The sequence below is a fragment of the Ascaphus truei genome, chromosome 1, assembly GCF_040206685.1.
Source record: "Ascaphus truei isolate aAscTru1 chromosome 1, aAscTru1.hap1, whole genome shotgun sequence".
In the NCBI taxonomy this organism is placed as follows: Eukaryota; Metazoa; Chordata; class Amphibia; order Anura; family Ascaphidae; genus Ascaphus; species Ascaphus truei.
The window spans coordinates 496,318,567-496,339,509 of NC_134483.1; the positions used below are offsets into that span (position 1 = coordinate 496,318,567).

The following is a 20,943-nucleotide window of genomic DNA, read 5'->3' on the forward strand; positions in this document are numbered from 1 at the left end:
CGCTACTCCCTGCTTCGGCCCCCACCTTTGGAAGCAGCCGTCGGGTCCGTCGCTGGCTCCGGCGGCACCCGCGACCACGCTGCTCCAAGGGAGGGGGGTCTCTAGGAGCTGCTGGAGACCTGGGTTACATATAGAATAAGGCCCTAAGTAATAATATGTGATTCAAGTTTCCAAATAAAATTCTGTATCAAGCAGCCTCAGGCAGAACAATTAACAAGTTAGTCCCGGAGGCAAATGTTTTCTGAACCCTACACCTTCTCTGTCCTCCTTTATACTGCTGCCAGCTTCTCCATAATAGCGCAATGCTGCAGTGCTATTTATTCTGGGGCACAATTTTCCCTGCTCGATGGTGATTCTGCTGCCAAGCAGTGAAAAGTTGTTCGCCAGAATTGTTAACATCAGTGCACCATGGGAATCACCAGAGAATATTAACAGTAGGATAGGGGCCTGGCCAATGGGGCTAGTGCAATAAGTGCTCGAACACGTATAATGTTAGAAAAACACACCCTACCAGAATGCAAGATACACTACTGTAAGTCTGATTGCAGTAACAACACACCATGGGACAACATTCCTCACCAAGGTCATACACTGTCTGATTTATTCCTTCTCAAAGACAATATTAAAAACACAAATGCAGAAAAGGACATGAGGACTGAGAATATAATGATCTGCTGGGTTAGATCATTCATAGGTTGTGATACTATTTATGGACCAATATATTAATTGTATAAGGTTTCCTTGTGCATACACTTTAAAGTCTGCAGTGGTCTCTTCATCATCTGCTTGGTTAAATAATTCACTCACTCAGAACAATGGTTGTATGAGCCATTATGGCAAAGGATTCTGCACATTCCACTTCTCCAGTTACATACAGCGCAACATTTACTCACCTCTCCTGAGTACTCTTCTCACATCTCCATGACTGGCACTTGCTCATTTTAATGATCTGAGTTAATCCGCACTGAACTACACTCATATGAGTATATATTGTTGATTTACTGAGCAATTCTCTAGATGTGAAGCAGACGTGTTCTCAAAAGCTTGTGTGCAAATGACAATAATCATAAACAGTCATGTTGGTCCACTGCAAAAATCGATACATGTAGGCATGTTCAAAAAGTTGCTCTATATATTGTATTTTGTGCATTGTGCAAATAAAATTCCGGTGACTCGAGGCTAATGTTAGAGGTCTGAAAAAACTGAGACAAAACTGATGTAAAAACAGCACCAGAATTATCAAATTAAAAATCCCATTATTCTGCCCAATATTTGCAGGTTGTGTGTAGAAGTATGTACACGTGTACTGTATATGTTTGTACATTAGTGTATATTTATTTTGTAGATTATATGATTAAACAATGAACTAGTTTAATAATGAAACATACAAAAATACAATTGGTGAGATGCAGCGGCGAGCGTCGCGAGGGTCCGTGACCTCGGTTTCTAGCACGATAATACTTCAGGATAGTACTTCTGCAATCCATAAACTAACTTTAAGTGAAAATTCATTACTTACGTGTCAGCTCCACCAATTTCATCCATAACCCAAATATCAATATGGGATACTCTGTCTTTTTGAAAATTGGGAATTTCATAATCTGCTAAAAAACTTTAAAAAAAAACACAGTTTAAAAACGCCTTGCACTTAAATGTACTGCTTTCTAAGAAAAACACATCTCTAAATATTTAAAAGAATTGCTTCAAAAGAAATGCAACAGTTTTTGCAATACTAACAGGATAGGGGGGGGGGGGAGCATATAGTACTGTATATGCTGTCACACAAGGGAGTTGGCCCCCTTTGAAAGCAAAACCAGGTGGAAGTAAATTGAGATCAAATCTGATGTGAGTGTATTTTAATATTTTAAAGAAAAAGCTGCACTCAATAATATTTCAGTTTCCATGTAGAAATGAAACCGAGCACTAGCCATATGTCTGGCATTTTAAGCACCTATATTTATACTAAATGATGACATTATTTCTTACCTCTGGATTGGAAAAGCACCGCCAGGTGTAGAGCCATTCAGCATTATCTGTATTATCCCCGAGCTATGTTTCGCATACTCCATAGGGAAACAAAAAAATATATATTTATTTTCAATATATATTTACTCTGATAAAGTATATTATGTCTACATTAAAAAAAAAAACAATTTCTACTATTTACACTTCTATATGTCATAACTTTATGTAACATTTTAGTTTAAAGTATAAACCTTCATAACCTGTGCATTGTAGCATGAACGTCGCTATGTGACTTTATACATATGACACATAGTTCATTGAAATGAAGTTTGCTGCATTGCATCATGCATGAATGAATACCTGAATGATACAATTTAAATTAATCAGAATGGTGTATTTTTTATGTATAACTAGTATTAGTAAATATAAATGATTCGTGGCATATTATTGAAAATAGCCACACTGTGAAAGTATTGGTTAGAGCAGCGGTGCGCAAACTTTTTGAGCTGCGGCCCCCTTCCTGGGAGCCGCAGCGTTTGCGCCCAATGTCTCTGTGTCAATTGACGTTGCGGGTCATGTGATGTCACGTGACCCCACCGCGTCATTTGATGCGCGTTGCCATGGCGACACGTGGCGTCACATAACTGCGTTGCTATGGCGACGCCAACGGCGTTGCAAGAGCGTGCACTATTGAACAGCCCATAGAAGAACCTGGGGTGTCTGCAGAACTCAACCTTGCGTTACAGGCTACAGCTACAGGCACCGCCAAGTTGCCGGTAAAACTCGACTTAATTTTTTTGTAGATTCTGTCAAAAGACAAGAAATATGACCACGGCTCACCAAAAGAAAATGGATCGGCCAGAGCGAGCTAGACCCAGCGACAATTTTGTGTCCATCTCTTGCCTTGCAGCTCGGGAATGGGGAATAGCTCCAACCAAGTTCAGGTAATTCAATAATAATTCAAACCTGCTGCTTTAAAGTTGAGATGAACAAATCTTCAGTCAGGTTTGTTAATTCCACCTAGATATGAACAGTAAAACTCTTTGCAGATGAGAGGGGGGAATTTAAAATGACAGCAAGATAAACTAACTGGTACAGCCACTAATAGTGCATACATGTTTGAGCTAGATTGGGAAATCGTTTTTATTGCACAAATTAAAATTACTAGTCTGAAGTGAGAACCTTTGCTCCCAATTAGAGATGTGCAAACTATCCAAAATGCAGCTGTATAATTCTTAGCAATTTTTCCCCAATTTAGATTCCGTGCGAAATGTTTTATCTAGCCTCAAAGGGCTAATAATGTTGACAAAATAGTAATATTTCAGCAACATAACGCCAGACCAGTGGCTTCATAACCTTTTTTCGGTTAAGGAAATTGTGACATTCAGAGGAACTCCAACTCTCTCTAATTGCGCATCTGAGATCAGATTAATTGCAAGGAACCCCAACCCTCTCTAATAGCGCGTCTGAGATCAGATGAATTGTAAGGAACCCCAACCCTCTCTAATAGCTCATCTGAGATCAGATGAATTGTAAGGAACCCCAACCCTCTCTAATAGCTCATCTGAGATCAGATGAATTGTAAGGAACCCCAACCCTCTCTAATAGCTCATCTGAGATCAGATGCATTGTAAGGAACCCCAACCCTCTCTAATAGCGTGCCTGAGATCAGATGCATTGTAAGGAACCCCAACCCCCTCTAATAGCGTGTCTGAGATCAGATGCATTGTAAGGAACCCCAACCCGCTCTAATAGCTCGTCTGAGATCAGATGATTAAGTAATATTGCTGAAATGAAGATACTGTTTATATACTGAAATGGACTGGGAGGATCTCTGGAGAAGGATTGAATGCAATGTTCTGTTTCCATTTTGTCTGATTTGTTATGTCTTTAGTATCCATTTTGTGTGTAAGAATGGGGTGTGAGTGAGTTTTGCTCTTGGCAGATTTACGACTGTGCCTGTGGTTTACGCTCACATTCCTAGTATAAGGTTGTACCTGGTTCCTTTTACAGAGCTGTTTTAATCTAGTTTTAACCAGGTTTTAATGATCTGTTAGATGGTTGGTTTAAGAATTAGGGCGCGGTTAGTATATTCTGCCTGGTAACCTATTTTGAACAAAGGAATAAAAAATTTATAAAACGGCTGTTTGGACACTCCCTGGTAGAGATTCTTATAGACCTTTGAATGTGTATGATCATACTCTGCAATAAACTTCTCATTATCAAATGAACCCATGTTTGTGAGTTTGCAAACAACAACACAACCCTCTCTAATAGCGCGACTGAGGCCAGATGCATTGTAAGGAACCCCAACCCTCTCTAATATCACGCCTGAGATCAGATGCATTGTAAATTCTTCTGTATTTGGTACAATTTTCAAATGGCCTGAACACTGTATGGAATCCTCTAGAGATGCCCGGGGAACCCAAATTTTCCATGGACCCCGGTTGCAAAACACTGCACCAGACAGTGAGCAAAACATGGTGTACTGTATGTGCCAGTCTCAGCATTAAGCCAATCTAGTAAATTTAAAGAATTTTGCAATTTAATCTCTCTCCACATTTCTCAGTAAGCCTTTCATCCATGTATTGCCCTGTCTGTTTATTTACCATCCCAACTAATACCATCCTAACTCCTGTTACTAGTTTTAAATACTTGGGCATATGGTTTGACTCCCATTTAACATTTCGGATGCACATTCATACCCTGACATCCAAAACCTGTGCCAAACTAGGTGTACTTTACAGGAACAAATCCTCCCTAAGACTGCTGGTCAGAAAGCGTATCACACAGCAGATGCTAATGCCAATTATCGACTATGGGGACATAGTATAAGGCTTGGCACCCCAAACCCACCTTAGCAAACTTGATACCCTCTACAATTTAATATGCCGTTTTGTTCTCCAATGCAACTACAACTCACATCACTGCGAAATGCTCAAAGAACTAGATTGATCATCACTTGAGTCTAGGCAGAAAGTTCATCTTTCCTGTCTTGCCTTCAAATTTGAACAAGCTCCTCACCCCTATCATATGCAGCACTTATCATCTGAGATCTGACTCCAAAAGGCTGTTCATGGACGCACAGTTCAGCAAAGTATGCGGCCGTTTCTTCTTTACTTACCGTGCACCCCATAACTGGAACAATGTACCGGAGACTCTCACAGCCACCACCAGTCAAAGTTCTTTCAAAACTAAAGCTGTCTCACATTTTAATCTGATCTGTAACTGTTACATACGCCTTTAACATATATTATCTCTAACTATGCATGCAATGTTTTGTATATAATGTATACTCTTTTCACTTATGTAACTATGTCATCATAACTCTATGCCCAGGACATACTTGAAATGAGAGGTAACTCTCAATGTATCACTTCCTAGTAAAACATTTTATAAATAAATAAATAAATAAATACACTTTGCAATGAATTCTCGACATCTCTTGTCTTAGATTGTTATCTTGTTTTTTTACATCTGTGTTATACTCATGGGATCTTTGTACATCAGTTTTGCTGAACCTGAGGAAGAGAGGAAAACTCTCGAAAGCTTGTCTTATAATATCTATTGTTAGTCAAAGAAATCCGAAGTTGCCCTGGATCATTCAATTCTTCTCCATATACTGGATTTTTTAGGCAGATATCCCTGAACCAGGAGCACCGGTCCTTGCAAGTATTTTGATTTGTTTTATGTGGTGTGCAGCTTCTCTTGTTATATTGCATATATTTTGCCTTATTGCTAGCACCCTTTAAAAAGCCTTCTGGCTTGTGTAATTCAGTTGCAGATTGCTTATGCATTTTTCTGCACATATCATTATTTTTGTTTGACCTATGAGGAAGACTATTACTAACCTCACATTGCCCCATCAATTTTGAAATTGGTTTAGGTGATATACTGTGTCTTTTAAACCCCTATGGAAGGACTTGCCAACTTATCTATTGGCTTGCTAAATAAGGCCGAAACCAAGACATTTAATGACGATGAGATAAGTCATTTTTTGTTCAAATCTACTCCTGAGGAGGCTTTAGGCCCAGACAGGCCCACTGATTATATTAAGGACTTGGAAAAACTGAAACGCAAGGAAATAGAGCTATTTTCCCACGGCAATACACTAACAGAATATTACAAACAACGACTCATTCCCAGAGGTTTTAGGATTAAAAACCGTACTACTATTGGCATTGATAACGCTGACTTTTGTGATAACTGGTGTAAGATACTTAATAAGGCCTCACTGGACCTCATAGTACTTGTAATAGAAGAAGTCGGGACACAATTGTCCAAGATTAAACATGATATCCAAAAATTGGAAATAACCATAGAGCATACACATCAGAGTGAGATAACGGTTAAACTTTTAGACGAATTAGAAACACGTCTACAAAAATACAAAGGTGACCTCATTCATTTCAAAAAACAAAAATTCAAAAAAGTTATCTCAGATTATAAGGATAATACTGTGTATCTCTGGACCAAGCAGGAACGACGTACAAGATACCAGATGAAGGGCAAGAGAAACCAACGCAGAGGAAAGAATAACACTAGCGAATCAGAAGCCAGTTCATCGGCAGATGGGGCTTCATCACAAAACTCTCATCAAAACTTTCTTAGGGAGAGGCAAACCGATGGGAGCCAGAGGAAAAGACAAAAGACCAGGAGGGGGAGAAGTCATCCCAAGGACACCACCAATAACACGCTCACAAATATAGTTATCAATCTTTCAGATTATCCTCTTTCAGAGATGGAGCTGAAGGTTCTTGCAAAAGGTCCCTCATTTGTGCCGACTACTATACCCAAAAGATTTGAGGTTCAAGTAGAATTATTCAAACTAGAGAGGAAACTTAATTTGAAATCTTTTTTCTCTAACAGGGCCTGTGGATTACAGTTTCAACAGCAGCAGCAACAGCAGCCACAAAACACTCAGGTATCCACAATGGATATGCAGGTATGCAAATTAAAATCCAAATTCATTCCGCCTTTGAGAAATCCTAGTACTGTATATAGGCTTTCATGAATTTGGTTAAAGCAGATGTTAATGACATCTTCAGAAGAAAGCATTACACATACCATAAACTCCCTTTAAAAGAAAAGGAGTGTATAAAAAACTTGGCGAATAACCCTCTTGTCATACTTAAAAGAGCTGACAAGGGGGGAGCACTGGTGCTGCAGAATTATGCAAATTATAGAATGGAGGCTCTCAGGCAACTTGAGGATACCAATTGCTATACTTTATTGGTGAGAGATCCGTCTGCCTCTTATCAAAGAGAGGTTGTGGAGATTCTAAATCTGGGACTAAGTAATGCATGGATCTCGGAATCAGAATTAGAGTTTTTGACAATGGTCAATCCGAGACGTCCTGTGTTATACTTATTACCTAAAGTCCACAAGAGTCTCCACAACCCCCCTGGAAGGCCTATAATTTTGGCAACTTGTTCTATTAATCAGCCGTTGGCTATTTTTGTAGATCAATTTTTACAACCACTTGTCACAATGGGCAAATCATATGTAAAAGACGCATATGATTTTTTGAGCAAACTCAAAGCACTTCCAATACAGGATAAAAACATTCTGCTGGACACCATGGATGTGAGCAGTTTATACACTATTATTCCCCATGATGAAGGTATGGATGCAGTGAGAAAGGCGCTCGAAAAAGAACATACTATATGGCCACCTATAGATTTTATTCTCTTATTACTGCATTTCATTTTGCATAAAAATTATTTTAAATATGAGAAAAAATTCTATCTTCAAATCATGGGTACGGCCATGGGCAGTAATGTCGCCCCCTCTTATGCAAATCTATATATCTATATATGGCTGATTTTGAGGCTAAATACATTTATAACACCGCATACTATGACAAAATGATCTTTTACTGTCGTTACATAGATGATCTGTTTTTTATTTGGGAGGGAACGGATGAACATCTTATAGATTTTTTTACATACTTAGATAGGCTCCCGACTCCGGTTCCATTCACTAATAAATGGAGTCCCACCCAGATATCGTTTTTAGATGTCCTCATCACTTTTGATGTGCACAGTCTTAACACAGATCTTTATCGGAAACCCACAGATCGCAATGCAACACTTCACGCATCAAGCTTCCATCCAGAACCTCTCAAGGCAATATTACCGTTCTCTCAGAAAATAAGGGCTACTAAGATTGTCAGCAGACCTGAAAAATTAAAAGAGACTTTAACAGACATCAAACAGAGGTTTGTCTCACGTGGGCACAAACCGTCTGATATTGATAAGGCACTTAGCAAGGAGGTTCAAGCGGTGCAACGTGATAAAGGAACAGAAAGGATTAATATAGTCAGCAAGTAAACAAATTAAAAACATTATCTGCAAACACTGGAGGGTTCTTCAAGCAGATGCCCTGATAGGCCCAATATGCAGTGAGCCCCCACGATTTGCGTATCAGAGGTCAAAATCTAAAAGACATACTCATTAGAGCAAGTGATGACAAATATCTTGCAGCACCACACTTTCTGAGTGTACAAAAACAAGGATGTTTCAAGTGCTTCGGGTGCTCGGTGTGCAATAGCCTTACTACAGGAGATGTATTCTGTCACCCAAGGAGTGGCCAAAAATACAAAATCAAAAGTAGAATTATGTGTAATTCCACGAATATCATTTATGTCATTAAATGCCCTTGTGGGCTGCATTATGTAGGAAAGACAAGCCGCATGCTTAAGACAAGGTTTATAGAGCATCGCAGCAAAATTAATGGTAAGAAGGAAGAGACTGTACTTATCACGCATTGTACAGATCATAAACATACAGTGGCTTCATTGAAGATTATGGGGATAGAATCAGTAGATATATCAACTCCAGATTCAGAGAGGGATATAGCATTACTTCAGAGAGAAGCCTTCTGGACTTACACACTGGACACCCTATGGGCAGCACTCGTTGTAAGCAGATATGAATTAGTGATAAATTTAAAATTAAAATGCTTTAATCGTATAATTTAAAATAGATGTCAAAATTGTTGAAAAAATGGTCAACTGACTGTGGTGACAAAATACAAAGAAAACAGACAAAAATATATAAAATACTATAACTGAGATCTAGGGGGGAGGTGGAGAGCCCACCTAGCTGCTAACTAGCAGAAATCAACAGTCAAGGACTATAATAGTCAACCCCCTAGTTCAGCAATAACAAGGTTAAAAGGCCTGTAAAGTGGATACAGGTGACGGAGAACTACCCATGCCAAGGTATATACCTATGTGCTATGCACAATAGATTGAGAGCTCACTAATTGCTGTTTGATGGTCCACAATGAAGATGGTGAGGAATACCCTAAATAAAGGGTTGAAGCAAGCCTAACTATAGGAGGGTTAATATGGTAGGCTAAGTGTTATATTATAGTGTGCACAAGAGCTCACAAAGTGTGGTACTTAGCTCTGGGGCACGGTTCTAGTCCGTATCCAGTTATAGCCCCCTAACATAAATGTGCCACTTAAACATGCTTAATAATACCTCACAGTATACACATAGGTCAGTCAGTGACTATCAATAGCTAAATGTACAAGAGCTTACAAAAAATGTTTTTTACAGCTCTGGGGTACGGATCTAGTCCGTATCCAGTTATGGCCCCCTAATTCAAATGTGTCACAGTAACAGATAGGTAAACAGACTGTAATGACGTTGTGAGCAAACACATAAATGAGCCGAGGGGAGAGGAAATGCACGCAATGAAAAAAGTAGTCAGCAGCAATTGCATTTACACGTGCTGGGTGAGGTAATTGGATATATACCACATCCCTGGGGGCATGGGGACGTCAATGCGTGATGACGTCAGTCCTGTAGCCGCCTCCCACCTGCGTCATCACGCATTGACGTCCCCATGCCGAGCAGAGGGTGAGAGGCTCTGCACAGAGCCGAGACGCGTGTTAAGGGAGTCTGGGTCTATACATCACAGACACCAGGTACTTTATGTGGTATCTTACGGCAGCAGGACTTTGAACAGGAACCACAGGTACAACTGCTTATGTCAGCGTTACTCCGTGATATTAACCCTGACGAGGGCTGAACACAGGGATGCGGTATATATCCAATTACCTCACCCAGCACGTGTAAATGCAATTGCTGCTGACTACTTTTTTCATTGCGTGCATTTCCTCTCCCCTCGGCTCATTTATGTGTTTGCTCACAACGTCATTACAGTCTGTTTACCTATCTGTTACTGTGACACATTTGAATTAGGGGGCCATAACTGGATACGGACTAGATCCGTACCCCAGAGCTGTAAAAAACATTTTTTGTAAGCTCTTGTACATTTAGCTATTGATAGTCACTGACTGACCTATGTGTATACTGTGAGGTATTATTAAGCATGTTTAAGTGGCACATTTATGTTAGGGGGCTATAACTGGATACGGACTAGAACCGTGCCCCAGAGCTAAGTACCACACTTTGTGAGCTCTTGTGCACACTATAATATAACACTTAGCCTACCATATTAACCCTCCTATAGTTAGGCTTGCTTCAACCCTTTATTTAGGGTATTCCTCACCATCTTCATTGTGGACCATCAAACAGCAATTAGTGAGCTCTCAATCTATTGTGCATAGCACATAGGTATATACCTTGGCATGGGTAGTTCTCCGTCACCTGTATCCACTTTACAGGCCTTTTAACCTTGTTATTGCTGAACTAGGGGGTTGACTATTATAGTCCTTGACTGTTGATTTCTGCTAGTTAGCAGCTAGGTGGGCTCTCCACCTCCCCCCTAGATCTCAGTTATAGTATTTTATATATTTTTGTCTGTTTTCTTTGTATTTTGTCACCACAGTCAGTTGACCATTTTTTCAACAATTTTGACATCTATTTTAAATTATACGATTAAAGCATTTTAATTTTAAATTTATCACTAATTCATATCTGCTTACAACGAGTGCTGCCCATAGGGTGTCTTTTGTTTAATTGTTATAATTCTGCTCCTTCCCCTTATTGCACCGTTGTTAATTCTTTCCTGATTAGAGGCTGATGCGAGGGTCTCCACCCCTTTCCCCCTTTCCCATTGTTGTATTCTTACACACTGGATACAGTCTCCCCTAGGGGACTTAATGATTATCTGTCCCTTAATTGTTTTCTCAATAGCCGTTAAAATGTCTTTTGATTTTACATCTAATGTGAATTTCTCTTCCACAGCATACCAATAACTCATTCATTGTTGCTGCTGCTGCTGCTGCTGCTGCTGTTCTCAAACAACTTAAGTCATGAAAGAAATAAACATTCCATATTTTAAATCTTTTGTTTAGGTATAGTGGCACTATATATATCTATTCACATTGAATAAACTCTCTCCTCTCTTCATTACTCCACCCAGATTGATGTTTCATCCACAAGCCAGACTAAGCCCTCTTCCCCCTGGTATCACAGCCAAGTAATCACACTGAAGTGCGGACGCACTGCGCATGTGCGAAAAACGGCATGACCAGTTAAGGAGACAGAGATGATCTGAGCCTGTCACGGATGACATCATCACAACTCGGGAAACATCGCAAGACTACGGGACGACGGAGGATCAACATCCAGAGGAGGAGCAGGGGGAGCACGTCAGCGTGACCTTATGCCTGATCAGGCAGCCGGATCGCACCACGCAGAGGGACCTGATGATGACGTCAACGCGCAGGTACCATCTGATGACGTCAGCGCGACCGGACCGGAATGCATACCGCATGGAGGATCAAGATGTCAACTGCTGACCATCATGTGATTACTGGGGGTAATTGGTGTTTAAGTTTTTCACCTTGGTGTTCTAGCTATTTATACTGGACATTGCTGTAGTCTCTGCAAGCCAGTCACTTGATAAAGTCCCCTAGGAGGGATGAAACATTGTGTTTTTTGTGCTGATTAAATTTTTCAAAGAAATCCGAAGTTGCCCTGGATCATTCAATTCTTCTCCATATACTGGATTTTTTAGGCAGATATCCCTGAACCAGGAGCACCGGTCCTTGCAAGTATTTTGATTTATTATATGTGGTGTGCAGCTTCTCTTGTTATATCACTTCCTAGTAAAACATTTTATAAATAAATAAATACACTTTGCAATGAATTCTCGACATCTCTTGTCTTAGATTGTTATCTTGTTTTTTTTACGTCTGTGTTATACTCATGGGATCCATCAGTTTTGCTGAACCTGAGGAAGAGAGGAAAACTCTCGAAAGCTTGTCTTATAATATCTATTGTTAGTCCCAATAAAAAATGTATCACCTAATACTGATGTACTCATTTACTCTACACTATCACGGCAATCTCGACTTAATTCAAGTTAATCTAGCGATTTTAGAAAATTTTGAAAATGTGATATTAAGCAAAATTCCAGTCCACATTGACCTAATGTTTGGCAAATCGCTTCCAAACGGACAATATTTCACATTATTTCCTAGATGAAAAAGGACACATTTTGCCTGGTTCATGGTCCTTGGTGAACGTTTCTCACATCTTTACTCCAAAGCAGATCAGAGAACCCTAAATCAACTGGGAGAAAGCAAGTTGTAAATTCCACTCAAATTCTGCATATCACAAATTTGACTTATTGCTCACAGTGAGAACTTATATGTTTTTACTAGCATTAGATTATCTGATGTCTGTTGTCAGCATGTACAGATGCAGCGGCCGTTATTGAAACACCACGCAGTGTATACCTCGGAATAACAATGTCATGGCGCGGGATTTCTTCCAACCGCAACCCCTTAAGACACGAGTGCAGAAAATTGCATTTTAGTGTTGTGGCTTTTAAACACCTGAAATTGACACAGTAGCACAGTACTGTACACATTACAATTCATTCATTTCATTGCATTTAATTGCAAACAATCCATGACATTCAAACAAAGCAACCGCAATAAACACGTGTGCCTGGGGCAATTGGCGGCGTTAATGCCGCGTGGAGTACAGCGGCGCACACGAAAACGGCGCCGTGATTTGTTCGAATAACGGTCGCTGCATCTGTAGGACTTCTCAACAAATTTTGACACACATTATATACTATGTATATTCCTTGTGTTTTACACACCGACTTATGTTATAACAAGATAAAACATACGGTAACTGAGGCACTCCTCCAAAAAGATTCTTCTGCGTTATGTTCACACTCTGCTGTAGTAGGACAGAAGCTGTAATCTATTCCTAAATAAACAATAAATGTAATCTTATTATATAAATCAGACGCTAGGCAGGTTCATGGGCAACAATGATTTATTATAGGCTATTGTATAACATCTAAACAGTTTAAGGTGGTCGGCTTACATTATTTAAACACAGGGATGCAGCACTTATACTAAAGCCCAATATTTTAAATTGCTACTAATAAAGGTAACAGGTACAGCACTAGGATGAACAATTTTAAAATGAAATGGCAATAGCCAGAGGTAATCATGGTTTGAGACCCACAGCTAACTTAGTGGGACCTAGTACAATTAAATATACATACCTGTATATTCACACACTCCAACACACACACACAAACACACACACACACACACACACACACACACACACACACACACACACACACACACACACACACACACACACACACACACACACACACACACACACACACACACACACACCACTAAGACGAGTTTTATTTCTAGTGCTTCTTATTCTACTGTAATGAGATTGTGCATACAGACTAACTTTGTCAGGCATCTATTATTCTTTAAAAAGTATCTTAATATTTTATCGGTATTATCATTTTAATGTGATCTAAAATCCATGTATTGTCCTTATGTATTGTCTACCCCAGTGTACATCTGCGTTGCTCCAAAGGCGGACAGTCTTTGGCGCAGCCGAAGAGCAGTCAAAGGGCAGCCAAAGAGTGTGAGCAGTTTGCTGATGTTTGCTGATGTTAAAGCTGCTCTATTTCAATCTGAAACTCACAGGTCCTTTATCCCTTGTACCCAATTTTCCAACTCTATCTGTCCATTAAATGTCTGTGAATTGACCGTATAATCCTGTTCTTGTATTTTTAGAACTCTGTGCCCAGGACATACTTGAAAACGAGAGGTAACTCTCAATTTCTGGTATTACTTCCTGGTAAAACATTTTATAAATAAATAATGAGCTTTCAGTAGAGTTAGTGTAGGTGGAGAATCTCTAGCCAGAGCATCAGTTTTAAGAAATATAGGCCTAGATTCAGTTAAGGTCGATAAAGTGTTACAATTTGTTATTATATTTTTTAGAATGACCACCACATTTACTGAGAAATATTTATTAATAAATGGATAGCAATATTTATCAAATTTGCAGCACAAAAGTCGCGTTAACATAGCGCTAAATAGCTCTAGTGATACAAATAAGCGATAACTCATGGAAATCTGCATGAATCAGTGCTAGCGATGCAACTGTGGAAGGCTGGGAAATATCACACTTTTCTACCACGGGATTATGTAATAGGATTTCTTACAAAACCCTATAGCGGATAATTATTTAACCCCTTTGATGTCTGAGGCAACCAATTTAGTGCAAAGGAATGCTTTCAGGCAGAAAAGGGGGTAACTGAAACCATAAATACCCTACAACCTCCCACCCCCCCCCCCACAAAATATACACCATGTATATTTGCAAATATTAACTCATTAGTAGTCAATGTGGCCAGGTAGTTCATGTTTGACCATGGTTTTACCATGGCTGGCTGCCCACTTGAGCAACTAAGGGGTTAATATAGTAATATGTTCTGCTGTGACTAGGTATTTGTATCACCCATTCAAGGGTATTGTATTGTATTGTATGTCTTTATTTATATAGCGCCATTAATGTACATAGCGCTTCACAGTAGTAATACATGTGGTAATCGAATAAATAACAGTTAATATAAATAACAGATCATGGGAATAAGTGCTTTAGACATAAACATAACATTAAGGAAGAGGAGTCCCTGCCACAAGGAGCTTACAATCTAATTGGTAGGTAGGGAGAACGTACAGAGACAGTAGGAGGGAGTTCTGGTAAGTGCATCTGCAGGGGGCCAAGCTTTATGTATCATGTGTTCAGAATGTTCACAGTGCTATTTGTATGCTTCTTTAAGCAAGTGTGTCTTAAGGTGGGTCTTAAAGGTGGATAGAGAGGGTGCTAGTCGGGTACTGAGGGGAAGGGCATTCCAGAGGTGTGGGGCAGTCAGTGAAAAAGGTTTATGGCAGGAGAGGGCTTTAGATAAAAAGGGGGTAGAAAGAAGACATCCTTGAGCAGAACGCAAGAGTCGGGATGGTGCATAGCGAGAAATTAGGGCTGAGATGTAAGGAGGGACAGAAGAGTGTAAAGCTTTAAAAGTGAGGAGAAGAATGGAGTGTGAGATGCGGGATTTGATCGGAAGCCAGGAGAGGGATTTCAGGAGGGGAGATGCTGAGACAGATCTAGGAAAGAGTAGAGTGATTCTAGCAGCAGCATTTAGGATAGATTGTAGGGGAGACAGGTGAGAGGCAGGAAGGCCGGACAGGAGGAGGTTACAGTAATCAAGACGGGAGAGCATGAGGGCCTGAGTCAGAGTTTTAGCAGTCGAGCAACAGAGGAAAGGGCGTATCTTTGTTATATTGCGGAGGAAAAGGGTGGTAGTCTTATCTTGCCTGCGTGTAGTGGCCATAGTTTACATAGGCAAGATAGGTCTAACGCCAGCCTGGGATAGGCGATAAAAAAAATTGATGCTATATTTGTTGATAATCCGATATCGCCAGACATTGCATTATAAAGAACGCTAACATCCTGTACCACTGCTTTACTGCTAGTGCTATGGCTTGGCTTTAGTGGATAGCCTGATAAATAAAATTGCCGTTAAACACAGATTAGGTCATAGGGTATTGAATTATTATTTCTGCTTTTAGATCACTCTAAGGAAGAGGACTATACAAAGATGATCATTTCTGTACATTTACTGTGTATATCTGTTGGGTGTGATCAGTTTATTGATTGAATATACAATTGATGTTCCTTGTACTCATTCATGAGGCCTCTGATTAGAATAGCTTACACTACTCCAAAATCAAGAAGGAGCAGGATCACCCCAAAAATATCCACATACATCTACAAAAGTAGAAACGCAGAAACCAATTTTGGAGAAAGCTGTAGTACCTATCCACCCCTGGGAATCACAAGGTTTAGCAGCATAAAGAAGAAACACACTAGCCACTGATTGGATGAGCTTTATTATTCTTACTTTTTAGCAAGTGGGCTCACATATGAGCCAAGATCAACGCCACATTTTCTTCATTAATTTACACAGTGTACACTTTATTATTTTCTATTTTTTGGATTTTGGAGTAGTGAAGTTTGAAAAGGAGGACTTTTGGAAACATGTCCTCACCAGAGGTTTTGAGCAACTTTCACATGTAAAATCTATCACCTACAATTATTTTCTTCTATCCACTCTAATTAATTTACATGATCATTGTGAGAGCGCCGTCCATTATTTTAGTGTGTAGAATAGCTTGCAATCATTACCTGTTACAAGTTGGTAACTAACCTGGATCACCGGTTGTCCCACACCAATATAAGTTATCTGCTAACCAACCAATTAAGGTATCACCAAGTGGCATGTAGCGGTTAGTTTTGTCTGAGTATCTGTGCACCAGTTTCTTGTTATTTTCCCAGAAAAGAGACTAAGAAAACCAAACACAGGATAATGTTAGCAAGTCATTTATTTTATTATATTAAAACCCTAACAGGACATGGCCCGCACTTACTAAGCAGTCATCCACCATTAGACTCTTTCCGGCGCAGGAAGACACCTTACCGCCCAATTACTTAAATGAGCTGTAAGGTGTGTCTTCCATCGCCACATGGTGGTTTTGGCCATATATTGTGTAAGAATGATTTTTTATTGAATATTTGTTTTGGAAAGTCCACTGTGGTGCATATAATTGCTGTCCAACTTGACTGCACTTCAGCTATTCATTACAGAGTCAATATTTAAAACAAAATTCGTCAATTAAAAGCTCTTAGACACTCAATCGTTTAACATTCAGTGTCCATGATTTTGTCCTCAAATCCACATGAAAACAGTATATGAGGACATCATTTCTCCTTCAACCTCACTCTTCATTTAATACTAATTTATGTTCACTGCCTCATGTTATGTTTGTTGTACTTATTGTATTATAATTCCCTGCATTCTATTGTCCTTTTTTTGTAACGTGCGGTGTACATGGTTAGCACTATACAAATAAAAATAGATGTAAGTACATTTAAGTTGATGTTTGACACCTAATGGTATATTTAGGCTCTGTAAGTGGACATGGTACTTTTTGACCCGTCCAAAGTTCCAAAAACTCTCCTTGCTCAATATGAGTAAGTAAAATGTAAGATCTTTAATGACGGAGAATGACTTAATTTATAGTCACAAAAGATCAATAAACAGTTTTTGTGATTATCAATGTCTGTAACCTTTGTCCATTCGCATTTAAAATAGTATTTTAACTTTATGGAGGAGAAGGGATTTAGGGGAAGACTTCAATGAAATATTACTGTTAAAATGTGGAACTTTTACATTCAAATTCTCATCCAAAACCCACAAATGTTGCTGATTTTGGTCCTTGGAGGTTGTAATCTCAGCATTATAAAAGTTACTGTTTGGCATTTTTTCTCACATAGTTGAAGGCTTCTGGTTAGAACAATAGTGCAGAATACTGTACCTTATTAGCAGGGATGTCATGAAGTGTCAGATTAATGTATAGATCATAGTCAGAAGGGAAAACGGAACATGGATCCTTGTTGACAAACGCCACCTTAAAAGCATCCCATATCTGTGAGCAATTCTTCTTACTGCACCAATAATAATGCAACAGTACATTTTTAATAAAGGATAGACAATTTCCTGTATTTATTTTATTGTTGTGTATACAGTACATATTATAAACGCCCCTCTGCAGACACCATTTCATGCTGTAACAGACTGTAGATTTTTTGGGGGAGGGAAATTCCAAATAGACTTGAGTTAGAGAAATGACAGAACAATGCATAAAACGAAGATAAACACTTTAAAGCAGCAGTTCAAGCAATATTCTACACGTGTGTTTTTTTTTTAAATAAATCAGTTCTGTACTATGAGAAAAAATGTTTTAAAGACATTTTAAATGTTTTTAATGTAGGAAGCATTTCCAAAGTGACAGCCCCCTTCCCCTTCTGATAGGTTCTGGCACTTGACCCCCGCCCTCTCTCTAGCAGTGAACCAATTGTATTTAGCAACTGCCCAGTCAATCATATTCCAGGAACTACATTGCCCAAAATGCTATGCAAGAACTGAATTAAGTAGCCCCGAGCAAGCGATTGATTAGAGGAGAACAGATCGATCTGCAGCTTAGCTAATCACTTGTCAGTGTGCAGATTTTATTGATGCACATATTGAATGGGGGGAAAAAATATATATATTTTTTTAAACAGCAGCTTGAACTGCAGCTTTAATGGGAGCAGAAGTTATTGGGATTAGCTTTTGGAGTATTAGATGTCTAGTCATTTTTGGAGAACCTAGTTTAGATACATTCTGATATCATGGAGATTACTAAAATGTAGCCAGTCTTAATGTTGCTAAAATATTCAGATTTCTTACACTGAAGAGCTGCTGCAGTCGGCATCTCTGTTTGTACTGGAAATTTCCTCTGTGAATATCTTGTGTACCTTGATTCACAAGTGATGTGGAATGAACATTTCTCTCCCCGCCCTCCTGCACCTCTGAGTTCAATTAAAGCTGAACAAAAAAAGTACTAAACTACAGTAACATTGAAAGTTTGTGTGTGGATGCGGATCAGGTGACTGATGCTGAACAAGGGCCGAATTCTCAACTGTTGTGGAATCCCATAACAGGTATTGAATCAGTGTCCCTGTCTCTAGAATCATATGCCCTCACAATGAGCGAATCGGTTGGAATCCGTTCCGCGGATTTTCTGGACTGGTTTTAACAAAATCCAATCACCCAAATTCAAATGCGGACTGGGCCACTAAAAAAAAAAATCCGGATGAGGATTTCCATAACAACTATATTGAGTTGACATTGAGAAATGGATTACTGACCAACAATCTTTGCTATTCTGGGCAGCAGCTCTAGCAGTGTGCACTAAACAAGCTGATGAGTAGCACCCCATGAGTAGCACAGCATACTTTTGAGCTCTACTGCTCACACCTGTATCTAAACCAACTAATAGCATATCTCACAGGTACCTTAGATGTGCTTCTTTGTGTTCACAAGGAACATTCAACTGGCAGTGGTAACCAGGAAGTGCAAGTCGTCTGCTTTTAAATAAAGCCAGGCTACAGGTATGAGCGGTGAGAAGTATGCTGTGACAGAAATCCTACCCAGCAACTGGTTTAGCTCACACTGCTGTTGCCCAGGATAGCCGAGGTTGTGGGTGCTAATCCTGTTGGATCAGACACCAGTACTCCATTCCTCACATGGTGTCCTACATGCTGCCGGGATATTTAGCCACCAACTGTTTTTCTGCAAAGGCAAACCCCTAACCTTACCCATTACCCTAAAACCCCCAATCAGACCCCTTACCCTAAACCTAAAATTAACTCCTAATACTAATAAACGCTAATGCATTGCAGCGGCAGTGGCTAAATAGTTGCGGTGAGATGCTGGCCGGGGCTAAATGGCAGGGGTGGGGTGGCAGTAGTGAAATGTCGGTGGTGAAATGTCCCATCCCATCTTAGATATCCTTTTAGGTAGTGTGGGATGTGAGTCATTTAAATATACTTTGTATATCTCTCAGGTGTGCTCCTTTTTGAGCCCAGGTGTCTCTCCCGATGATATATAGAGGGGTGTTTGAAGGGCTATATACAGTTAGGTCTGGAAATAATTGGACACTGACACAATTTTCATAATTTTGGCTCTGTGTGCCACCACAATAGATTTGAAATAAAACAACCGAGATGCAATAGAAGTGCAGACTTTCAGCTTTAACTCAAGGGGTTGAACAAAAATATCGTATGAAACGTTTAGGAATGGCAACCATTTTCATACACTGTCCCCTTATTTCAGGGGCTCAAATGTAATTGGACAAATTAACACAATCATAAATAAAATTTTCATTTTTAATACTTTGTTGAGAATCCTTTGCAGGCAATGACTGCTTTTAGTCTGGAACGCATGGACATCACCAAGCGCTGGTTTCCTCCTTTGTGATGCTTTGCCAGGCCTTTACTGCAGCTGTCTACAGTTGTTGTTTGTTCGTGAAATGTATGCTTGATCGGGTTGTGACCAGGTGATTGACTCGGCCATTGCAGAATATTCCACTTCTTTGCCTTAAAAAACTACTGGGTTGATTTTGCAGTATGTTTTGGGTCATTTTCCATCTGTAAAGTGAAGCACCGTCCAATCAACTTTGTTGAATTTGGCTGAATCTGAGCAGACAATATATCCCTATACACATCACAATTAAAACGGCTGCTTCTGTCTTCTGTCACATCATCAATAAACACTAGTGACCCAGTGCGATTGTAAGCCATGCATGCCCATGCCATCACACTGCATCCACCGTGTTTTACAGATGATGTGGCATGCTTCAGATCATGAGCCGTTCCAAGCCTTCTCCATACTTTTTTCTTCCCATCATTCTGGTACAGGTTGATCTTAGTTTTATCTGTCCAAAGAATGCTGTTCCAGAACTGGGCTGGCTTTTTTAGATATTGTTTGTCAAAGTCTAATCTGGCCTTTCTACTCTTGAGGCTTATGAATGATTTGCACCTTGTGGTGAACCCTCTGTATTTACTCTTGTGAAGTCTTCTCTTTATGGTAGACTTCGATTATGATATGCCTACCTCTTGGAGAGTGTTCTTCACTTGGATGGATGTTGTGAAGGGGTTTTTCTTCACCATGGAAAGGATCCTACGATCATCCACCACTGTTGTCTTCCGTGGATATCCAGGCCTTTTTGTGTTGCAGAGCTCACCAGTGCGTTCTTTTTTTCTCAGAATGTACCAAACTGTTGATTTGGCCACTCCTAATGTTCCTGCTATCTCTCTGATGGAT

At 39.7% G+C, this 20,943-nt stretch overlaps 1 protein-coding gene across 1 annotated transcript in view; it reads right to left on the minus strand.

Moving 5' to 3' along the window:
• LOC142503866 (ADP-ribosyl cyclase/cyclic ADP-ribose hydrolase 2-like) overlaps nucleotides 1–20,943 on the minus strand; it is a 38,172-nt gene that overhangs the window by 15,399 nt on the left and 1,830 nt on the right. Inside the window, exons 2-6 of the mRNA XM_075616749.1 lie at nucleotides 17,612–17,741; nucleotides 16,444–16,579; nucleotides 13,030–13,112; nucleotides 1,987–2,063; nucleotides 1,520–1,612 (exon numbers count right to left, since the gene is read on the minus strand). Coding sequence (XP_075472864.1) covers nucleotides 1,520–1,612; nucleotides 1,987–2,063; nucleotides 13,030–13,112; nucleotides 16,444–16,579; nucleotides 17,612–17,741 — 519 coding nt within the window. The remainder of the gene's footprint in view (nucleotides 1–1,519; nucleotides 1,613–1,986; nucleotides 2,064–13,029; nucleotides 13,113–16,443; nucleotides 16,580–17,611; nucleotides 17,742–20,943) is intronic.